This window comes from Pseudonaja textilis, chromosome 4, assembly GCF_049901715.1.
Source record: "Pseudonaja textilis isolate UNSWEBS1 chromosome 4, rPseTex1.2, whole genome shotgun sequence".
In the NCBI taxonomy this organism is placed as follows: domain Eukaryota; kingdom Metazoa; phylum Chordata; class Lepidosauria; order Squamata; family Elapidae; genus Pseudonaja; species Pseudonaja textilis.
In genome coordinates this window covers 64,622,430-64,633,547 of record NC_141993.1, presented here as the reverse complement: position 1 = coordinate 64,633,547, position 11,118 = coordinate 64,622,430, and the positions used below count along the sequence as shown (strand labels likewise).

The following is an 11,118-nucleotide window of genomic DNA, read 5'->3' as shown; positions in this document are numbered from 1 at the left end:
AGGAACTTAAATTCACCCAAATTAAAGTTATCCAGTTTGAGAAACACTGCACTAAACAAAAATGTGATTTGGTTTGGGCTTATAGCTTAATCATAGTGGTGTATAAAATGAAAATTATGCCTCAATAGTGCTTGAATCCAACTGTGTTTATTCAAACAAATCACAATTAAAATTAACAATTGCTTAGTGCAATGAATCATTGTAGAACAGCTCAACACTTCTGTCCATCAAAATTTCTGGCTCTAACAGGGATGTGTTTAGTCCACTCAAATCTCCTTTTGTAAATAATGTTCCCGTGCCTTTTAGAACATTTTACAAACATACTTCTACACATACACTTTCTATCTTCACATTTTATTTAAAAACTAATTTAGTTATATTCCTTATTTTATCCCAATTATTTCAAAACTGCAGTGCAACAGTCCTTGTTTACTAATCTAAAACAATTATTTCAAAACTGCAGTGCAACAGTCCTTGTTCACTAATCTAAAACACTTTGTCTTTGCATAGTACAGAGACAAAAATTCCAAATCCAAGGAATTGGCCTGTATAGTATCAAGATAATAGATCTTATTAACTCATTTTTAAAGCTGTCAATAGCAAGAGAAGTTTATTTTATCTCTCTAATTGCATCACTACACAGCTGATATTATCTGCCTAAGAATTATCAATATGATATGCACCACTTCAATATATGGCATTTTGTATCCAATGGGACTTACAAAAGTAAGTTTACACACAATTCATTTCTATGCCAACCTTTTCCACAATTTAAAATAGTATCGAACAGTCCAGTGCCAACCCACAAGTTAATTAGAATATAAGGATTATTTTGGCCCAGAATGCTGGGGTGTGTTTTAATTCCAATTAAATTTGTGATGGTTGTCAAAGGATTTGTTATGCCATTGTGTTGTTTGTTCAAACTGCTTCTGTGTTCCCATATTGAAAGTTGCCCCTTGGGTCTTTGGGATTTTCTGCTTGTTGTTCCAAGAACTGGCCACTACAAGGCAGAAATTGTAATATATTGTGCCCTTTTACCCAGATGAATTATCTAAAAACAGTGCCATACAAATTTAATTTGATGTACTGAGTTTTCCTTAGATATCTTTCTTAATAAGTTTATTTAAAAATGCTTGCCTTGTATTGTAAAATTCGGGATCGACTTTTGTTAAATCCTAAAATGCCAGTGTGGGATTGTTCCCTTCCCCTTGCCAAAAACAAGTATATTCAAATATCCATGTGAAAAGTTAAGAAAATTTCGATGGGAATTCTCTGACCATAATTCTCCCACGTGTATTTCGAAAAAGGCACCGATAGGGCGGGGAGAAAGGCGGAACGTCCTTTCCTTTGGAAAGAGTGGAGCGGCACTGCAGTTTTGCTCCAAAGGTAACGGTCATTAAATGTGGCTCAGGTGTCTTGAGGAAGACGGAGGTGGGAAAAGGAGTTTTCCCCAGATCTGAATTGAAGAAATAGAAGCCGAGGGGGCATCTAAATGGGCGACAGCAAGCCATGAGCCCACCGCGCCAGGCAAGGCTTGAATGACTGCAATGCTCCCTGCCGCTTCTCTCTGCAGGAGCTGCCGCTCGCTGACTGGGGTGAGCAAGCTTGCTTTTCCTCGCCTCCTGCCCTTCCTGTAATGAATGATGCAGGAGAAAAAAGAGGCGGCGGTGGAAGAAGAGGAAGAGGAGGAGGAAGAAGAGGGGGAGGCGGCTGCCACCGCCGCGGCTGCTCCTCTGAAGCACAAATCCTCTGCAACCCTTCCAGGAGGAGGAAAAGCAGCTTTGCCGCTATGAGCTTACATCACAATCCCAGCTCTGGCTGCTGCCGCTTTTCTGAGCAGCAAGCAGGCGGGGAGCATCTGAGCCAGCCCGGCGTGGACGGCCAGCAGCTCCATCCTCAGCGGCAGCAGGCCGAGACGAAGCGGAGGATGATGCCCGCGGGCGGGGGCGGCGAAGGCCAGGCGCCCCCTAGGGTTGCCCCGCCGCAGCCGTCCCCTCCCCCCGGCCGGCCTCTGCTCTCCGCTTCCCGGCCCTCCGTGGGGACGCTCCGTTGGGACGAGGTGCCCGACGACTTCGTGGAGTGCTTCATCCTGTCGGGCTACCGGCGGCTGCACTGCTCGGCGCAGGAATGCCTAGCCTCGGTGCTGCAGCCCACCAACGAGACGCTCAACTTCTGGACCCACTTCATCCCTTTGCTGCTTTTCGTCGGTAAATTCTGCCGTCTGCTGGTGTTGCGCGAGGCCGGCGACCTGCCTTTCCATCACCCCGCGCTGCTGCCACTGTGGTGCTACGCCTCGGGCGTCCTGCTCACCTTTGCCATGAGCTGCACGGCCCATGTGTTCAGCTGCCTCTCGCTACGCCTGCGTGCCGCCTTCTTCTACCTGGATTACGCCTCCATCAGCTACTACGGCTTCGCCAGCACGGTGGCCTATTACTACTACCTGCTACCCAAGCTGAGCTTGCTGGAGCCGCGCATGCTCAGTCGCTACCTGCAGCAGCGCCTGGGCTGGCACGTGGACTGCAGCGCGGCCATCTCCGCCTACAGCGCGCTGGTGTTGCCGGTCGCCTTCGCGCTGGCCGTGGCCTGCACAGTGGCCTGCTGCAAGAGCCGCTCCGAGTGGTGCGCCTACCCCTTCGCCATCCGCACCTTCGTCTTCGTCATGCCGCTCAGCATGGCCTGCCCCATCATGCTGGAGAGCCTCTTCTTCGACCTGCAGGACTACAACCCCACCCTCTTCCTGCACTTCTACCGCCGCTACTTCTGGCTGCTGGTGGCTGCTTTCTTTAACATCAGTAAGATCCCCGAGCGGATCCACCCGGGCCTCTTCGACATCATCGGCCACAGCCACCAGCTTTTCCACATCTTCACGTTCCTTAGCATCTACGACCAAATGTTCTACGTAGAGGAGGGCTTGCGGCACTTTCTTCAAAGCCCTCCGCCCACCTCGCCTACGTTTGCGGGTACCGTCGGCTACATGCTGGGCTTGATACTGTGCCTTGCCCTGGTCATCCGGAGGTTTTTAAATGGCCAAGAGGTTTGCAAACAGGAATGAGGTAACTTTCTTTCGGGGTGTTTTTGTTGTTATTGTTGTTGAAGTATTTACTTAAATTATCTGTGGCTGCTGCTTTTGCTACAAGAATCCGCGAGGTCGGCTCTTCCTAGGGAAAGAAAGGCCAAGCGCTACTACCGTGCCCTGATCGAACTCCTTTGAAAAACGGCTGTTTCTCTCGAAACAAAAACAGGTTTTTAAAAAAGAAGACTTAAGCCACCGTTCTACAGGCAACCTTCTATTTATTGCTGCTTAGCATTCAAAGAGAAGCCATTCTAGAATTACTGCTTGAAATCTACGATTTGATCCTGTATTACATTGTTTGTAAGTAATCCTCCGTCTCTGAATTCCATTTAATGGACACAAGATCCTGTTTTTTTTTCAGGGGAAATAATATGCATAGACAATGTGAATACAAGCTGCTGGTTTCAGTCTGACTACTTGATGGTATTGTTAGTTAGCAATATACAATTGATCTGCACTGACAAACATCTGATATTTAAGATCTGATTTGCATGCAAATCTTGGGATTTTATGCACTCAATAATGTGTTTTTTGAAGTCATATACACTGGAATTGTGTTTTTAACAAATTGAGATCTGTTTTAGCATTAACAGTCTTGTCTCAAAGACAAACATGGGCATACACATTTCTTATAGAGATTTATTTAAGTGGCTGTGAATTAATGTAAAGACAGGTTTGATCACAAGTTTCTGGCCCTACAATGAGAAAAAGATTTACTTGTGATATATCTTTTCTGATATATCTTCTCTGATTCTTGCATGAGGCTGCTTTTGTAAGATGCTTTGATCCTGCTGGTTTGTTGCTGACCATTTAAACAGAACAAAGAACTACAATGTCATCTTTAGAACAAATATAGTGACAGATTTAGCCATAATCCATAATTGGTTTTGGCTTAGGTGACCATAATCTGTTACTCCATTCAACATACCATGGTTAAGCAACCCTAGTATGATGTATAAATGATTAGTTTGTACATGAGAACCAGGGAAGGAATATTCTGCTATTTTAAATATAGGCCTATGCACCAGCAAGTTTAAGAAGCTTTTATAATTTGTTTATATCAGTTATACTGGAATGGTTTCTTCTAAACAAAGGAGTGAATTAAAATTAATCTGAAAGAGTACTTACAACAATCAATAATGACAGCATTTGTTATGCTGGGATTTATGACAGCAGCAAATTTGATGCAAACTGTAGAAAAATTTGAGGTTTCCAGAGAATATTATAACTGATAGATGAATCCAGGATAGCTGCCATATCCTTTAAGAAAGGAAATGTATTTTCTTATTGGTGGCAATTGTTATCTCAGGACTACATCTAAAATATAAAAATGTCTAGATTTTGATGTGTAATTCATTAGTAAAAGTTATGATGACAAACTTGGCTGCACACAGAAAAAAAATCAAAATGGTACTATATGAAGAACAACCATTTTAGATTTATTATGGCTTGTGTTTTTAAGTTCTAAAGCATTTCTACATCATATGTGCAAAGTCCTGATTTGATCAATTGAGATATATATAATAGGTATAAAACACTCTAATCTGCAGTTTCTAGTTTATATGTGGTCCTCCAAAGTCATTCTCCCTGTAAATTAATGCCAGTATTTTTTAAAATATTTTTAACCTGCCTTCCTTTATTCATTTTATAAATAACTCAAAGCAACAAATGCACCTAATACTCCTCCCCCTACTGGGTTGGGCTGAGAGTGACTGGCATAAAGTCACATAGCCAATTTTTCATGCCCATGGTAGGCCTGATACTCTTGGTTTCTAGACTAACACCTTAACCACTACTCCATCCTTATTTTTTAACCTTCAATCAATATTATTTTTTGGTTTGGTCCCATTTATTTTTGAACTACACATTCTCCATGATACTCATAAAATTCCTCAGCACCAATAACCATTGTGGAAAAACAGGCATAAAACTGATTAAGATAACGCTGACTAATTAACCACCTGCCACTTTTTCAGGACACCGAGGATTTGCTTTTTGAGGTAATTGCTTCACTCTGCCTAATAGCAGGGCTGGCCCTGTCTGTAAGGTCATGAAACATTGCTACCTGTGGTTTGGATATAGTAACTGAGATTGCATTTAAATTTGTGTAGAGCAGGGGTGTCAAACTATTTCACTGAGGGCTGCATGAGGGTTGTGTTTGACCCTGGGGGGACAGGGGGAATGGTCAGAGTGGGCGTGACCAGCTTGACATCACTCATGTCAGGAACACCTGTGATGGCTCAAGCACTCTGCCAGTGAAAACAGGATCCTGAGCTGTGTTTTTAGCTGCAACGGCCTCCTGCAACTCTCGGCCAGCAAAAACGGAGCTTGGGAGGGTTGCACTTAACCCGGACTGTCCTTTGTTGTTTGTAGGGTGGCCCCATGGGCCAGATCTAAGCACATCTGGGTCACATCTGGGCTCCGGGCCTTGAGTTTGATGCCCCTGGTGTAGAGCCTGGGCGGGTGACTGTTTTTTGTTGCTGACCTTTTTGTTTTCAAGATTTTAGGTATGAACATTCCTCCTTTATCCTGTAAAGGATGGTGTGATCTAATAATTGTAACATTTAATTCATTCATTATATAATGGCCATCCTTCAAAGTTAAATTACAGAACCTGGACTAATTTTTGAACTTTGTACTCTTCCCCCATCCTCTGTATGCTTCTTGAATCAAATGAGGTATCCAAGGAATATAGCAATAGCACTTAGACTTATACACTGCTTTATAGGGCTTTACAGCCCTCTCAAAGCGGTTTACAGAGTCAGCATACTGCCCCCAACAATTTGGATCCTTATTTGACCCACCTCGGAAGGATGGAAGGCAGGCTACCCACTGTTCTTAATACTGTGGCAATGTGTTATTTATTATCCAGTGTATTGGTTACTTGATATTGGGGCATTGTCTGCAATGCAACACAGGATGATAATCCACGGCTTTTGAAAAAAAGTTCTTCTCTAAAATGGGCATTTCCCTTTTTGTAGAAGATTGACATAGCCCACCCCTCCTCCTCCTCCTTACAAACAGGAATTTTTTGCCATATACAAGTAGATCTCGACTTATAACCACAGTTGAGCCCAAAATTTATGTTAAGTGAGTTCTGCCCCATTTTGCAACCTTTCTTGCCACCATTTTTAAATTAATCACTGCAGTTGATAAGTTAGTAACCTAATTATTAAATGAATCCAGCTTCCCCATTGACTTCGCTTGTCAAAAAATTGCAAAGGTGATCCAGTTGCCAAGCATCACATGATCATGGGGATCCTACAAAATTTGTTACTCTGAAAAATTGTCATGTCAGTTTTTCCAGTGTCATTGTAACTTTGAACAGTCACTAAATACACTGTTGTAAGTCAAGGACTGCCTATATCTAAAACAACTCAGTGTTGTACAATTGCGTACAAATTTTGTACAGCTGATATTTTAAAAATTGCAGCATTAAAACCTGAAAACTGTTTATTCTCCAACAAAAAACCTCCAAACAATCTTTAGTGTGGACTGCAAATTTGCATTTTTTTACATTAATATTAATTTATAAGAAACTAGAACCACAATCTCTTCTATTCTAATACCTGATTGCAAAACCTGGAAGATTATGAATGATGACTATTTTCTGTCTTTCAAATGCTTAAGTTTTTCTTCAAAAGCCATTTTGCTTACTATTTAGACCTTTCGGCCCAACAATTATTTTTGTTTTGCAATTATGCATATAGTTGTGTTAAAACCTACTAACTGAGAGCATCATTCATACCTCTGATGAAATGGTGCCTATTTATTGCTGGCCCTCCACTTACGACAATAATTGAGCCCAAAATTTCAGTTAAGTAAGACAGTTGTTAAGTGAGTGTTGTCCCATTTTACAACCTTTCTTTCCTCAGTTGTTAAGTGAGTTATTGCAGATGATAAGTTACCATTTGTTAAGTGAATCTGGCTTCTCCATTGACTTTGCTGGTCAGAAGGTCGCAAAAGGGACACAGGACCTTGGGACACAGCAATGGTCATAAATATGAACCATTTGCCAAGCATCTGAATTTTGATCACATTTGATCACACGTTGTAACTTTGAATGATCACTAAATGAATTGTTTTAAGTCGAGGACTACCTGTAGTTGTACTGTAATAGAATTTTCATGTTTTATGACTTAGGTTTTGTTTTATTTTACCTTTTGGTTTATTTTAACATGAATATAGCTGTTCCTCAAAATTTCATGTCATATTTCTAGTTCCTTAATCTTGTATCTTTCTGCTTGAATTCTATTTCTCTAGCAGCAAAAATAATATTCATTTTAGTTGATCTGAATAAAATACTCCTCAAGTAAATGCAAGTATAGCAACAGTCTTGAAAATACACATTTTGGCATTAATGTAGTTGAAGAAAATGATACTTTATTCCTTTCTTTCATTTCAACAGTTTATCTGTTGTTTCCGAATTCTTTGTATTGCAGTTCATGATTCACAAGAGTCTTGAAGTTAGTCTCTGTTAGTTAGTGTATGTGTGTGTTTTAAAATTCTGATTTCCAATTTCATACTGGTTTTATGGATAAAGATTGCCAGGTTACAAATGAAGAAGGCTAGAGCACTAAAGTCTCCTTTATTTTGAAATTACAGCAAGTTGTAATAAACAGCTGATTCCATTTTTGATCAGATATTATGTCAGTATTCAATTTTAAGGCTTTTAAATCATTCCTTTTTTATATAGGATCTATAATTCCAATACTGTATTCACTATAAAGGCATAATAAATCTGCATTTTGATGTTCTAGTGGAGAAAAACTGATTATTCTTCAGTAACAGATTCTTATCCATTGAGTTGAGAAATTACAATGTATCTTCACAGACCAATTGTACACAAACAGCTAACCAATCTAGAGAGATTATCCTATATACAAATATATTTGTAGATACATTTTATCCATAAGTGTTTTATATCAGTCAAGCCAACAACTATGAATAATCATCACAGTAAAAATAATAAGTTGGATATAAAGTAGGTAGCAGATATTAAATCCCCTTAATATCAAAAACTGGTAAGATAACGCAAATATAGCTAACTCCAAATAAAAATGCAAAACTATGGTTTAAGTTAATATTCAAACGATGATTTATACTGACCATGATTAAACATTACACTTATATCAAACAACTTTATGCCCTGTTTTTTGCAATTCTCCAGCTGTTGAATATGCAGAGAAGTTAGCATAGTGCTTATTTGAGCAATTCATACAATGTGTGAATTGTATCTATGTTTAGTTTCTTTTGAGACTAATTTTGCCCAGTGTCCATATTGCAATGTTTGCCTGCAAGTTTTTGCAATGTTTTTCTTGATTTCTAAAATATTTTTAAATGTGGCGATCTGTATGAATTCAGGCATAATCCATCTAAATATTATTTGGGGTATAATACAGCCCAAATAACAATAATTGTAATGATGTGCCAGAAATAACTAAGCTGGTCTTGAAATTATTTGTCTTATTTTATTTGAAATATTTATTTGGAAGGTAAAATTTCAAGTATCAATTTGACAATTAAGAAAGGCAGGATAAAACTGGAAAAGACACAGAGTTAGTGATTTTTGTTTTTATGGAGGAAGAACTGAGTTCTGTATATAATCTAAATTTAAAGAAAGCTTTTAGAGTAAGCTATACAGTTAGTTTTTCACGCTTATCAGTTGCTCTGTAAGGCACATACTACAAAGCAGAGTGAGATTGTAGTGAGCAGTAAAAATACATTTGATCTTTGGACCATGTGATGGCCTCTATTTATAGTTCAATTACAGATAAAAGTTTATGGTGGTGAGTTTCTGCTAATTATCATTAGAGCTGCTGATTTTATTCTTCCTACTTTTACACTTACAGATTTTGCTCAGAAATTTGATTTGCATACAGCATATTGTTGCTTCTTGCTGAAGCATGGTAATCCAGACCTAGTTGTGACTTTCACTTAAAGTTTTTATGATTTACTGGATATATCAAAGACCAATAATTCCATTTAAATTTATCATCTTAATTTAAAAAAAACATTAATTACTTAAAGCCCTATATACTCCATTGCAGAATTTCTATGTTGAAGCAAATGCTTCCTTTTCTTTTCTTTTCTTTTAAAAATGATCTGTAATAGCATGTAGGACAAGCTTTTCCAATGCAAAGTTCTTCAAATGTCTTGAATGATACCTCTGTTACCACTAATCACTACACTAATGGCCATACATTAAAAGTTAGGTTGTAGGTTAATACAGCAGGAGGATGACACGTTCAATATGGATGTTTGAGAGGTTTAGCAACATTTTTACAGCTATGTTTAGTGATACTCACCTATTTTGTATCATTACTCTCTTTATTGTATTCCTGCAGTTTGCCCAAAATTGTAAGTGCAGCCTACAGCCCCAGACAGCTGACTACTAACCAGGGGCTTTTTGCAAGAGAGTATAGGATAGTTTGGATGCAGTTCATCCCAGACTGTTGCTGGAACTTCATGGAATCTCTAGGTCATAGGTACCATCCCATTATGCATAGCTGTATTTTTAGAGAGGCATCTTCATCTCATCCTTCTTTGTTTGGTTAGTCACAATCCAAAGATTATCCAAAAATGATCTAAATAGATCATTAAGATCTATTTAGAAGAAATGGATAACTTACTCATTGCTCGTAGTAATTTTAAAAACTGAAGAAATCTACATGGAAAGGCTATGCATGTAATGTTGTGTTGGACATAGAAATAGAATAGCCAGAACATCTCCCCCCGCCCCCAAGGAAATCAAGTATGGAGCTTAATTAAATTAGCCATTTCAACAGAAAGTATAATTTGATCATTTTCTCACTATCTCAGTAAAAACATTTCATTTTAATATTCATATTAGCACAACTACAGTGTAAAAATGTTCTGCTAAGGTGAACATCATACAGGTACTGCTTGCATTGCTTTCTGAGTATCATGCATATAGTATTTGCCAAGAAATGCACCGTATAGCTTATACCTAGATGATGGGAACATAGCATTAAAAATAAGAAGTTCCAGAAATTTTGGTTACAGTTTTGTGCTCGAGGGTGATATAGTCATACATGAGTTATTCAGAAATATTGATCTTGGTCACTCAACATGAAAACATAGGTGACATTCTTAAACTATCTTAATGAGTGTCATATTGGCATTTTTAGTTTTTAAAATGTGTGATAACAGCATTAAAAACGCATTGTGATCTAAGCATGCAGTTTTCAAATTTGAAACAAGGTTTCGTATACCATAAAATAAAAAATGGAATGGAATAGCAAAGATGCTGTTGCAAGAGAAGTACAGTGCCTTCAATTTATGGGACTGCCTATACCCGTGATGGCGAACCAGAGCCATTTGTGTGGGCACGTGAGCCCCAGCCAAACTTACCTGCACCGCGCATGCGTGTGCCTCCAACCTGATTTTTGGCCCGTTTGAGGCAGTTTTCCACCTCCCGGAGGCTTGAGGGAAGCCTTTGCAGCCTCGGGAGGCTGAAAAATGGGCCTTCCGGAAATATTGGAATTGCCCGTTTTCAGCCTCCGGAGCCCAGGGGAGGCCATTTTCACCCTCCTGGGGGCTCGAGGGAAACCTCTGCAGCCTTCGGAGGCCGAAAAACAGAGCCATTTTGGCACTTCCAGTATTTCAGTGGAATTTAATAGCTGAGAGTAATGGGGTATTTACATTTTTAAATTGTATAGAGATTATTGTATGGTCTGTTGTGTTTAATTTTATTTTTCTTTCAATGGTGTTGTCCAGTTTTACTTGTGGAAGAGCACCTCATTTCGTTGCATCCGCTTGCGAGTGTAATGACAAATAAATTCTTATGTCTTATGTCTTATGTCTTCAATGTTTGCCTGTAGGTTTTTGCAATATTTTTCTTGATTTTTTGAAATACCGAAAGTGCCAAAACGGGCCGATTTTTTGGCCTCCCAAGGCTTCAGAAGCTTCCCTCAAGCCTCCAGGAGGGGGAAAAGGGATCAAACAGGCCAAAAATCAGTTGAGAGGCATGCACATGTGCAGTCCAGGTAAGGGGGTGGGGTGTTGCACGTGCAAGTGGGCAG

At 39.5% G+C, this 11,118-nt stretch overlaps 1 protein-coding gene across 1 annotated transcript; it reads left to right on the top strand.

Moving 5' to 3' along the window:
* Positions 1–348: 348 nt before the first annotated feature.
* On the top strand, positions 349–3,769 carry PAQR9 (progestin and adipoQ receptor family member 9). The gene has a single exon (XM_026701132.2). It carries the CDS (start codon positions 1,637–1,639, stop codon positions 3,050–3,052), a length of 1,416 nt encoding a protein of 471 aa, XP_026556917.2. The 5' UTR covers positions 349–1,636; the 3' UTR covers positions 3,053–3,769.
* Positions 3,770–11,118: the final 7,349 nt, after the last annotated feature.

What these genes read in the sequence shown, in the direction of transcription:
- PAQR9 (XM_026701132.2), top strand. Translation starts at nt 1,637, where the DNA reads ATGAATGATGCAGGAGAAAAAAGAGGCGGCGGTGGAAGAAGAGGAAGA.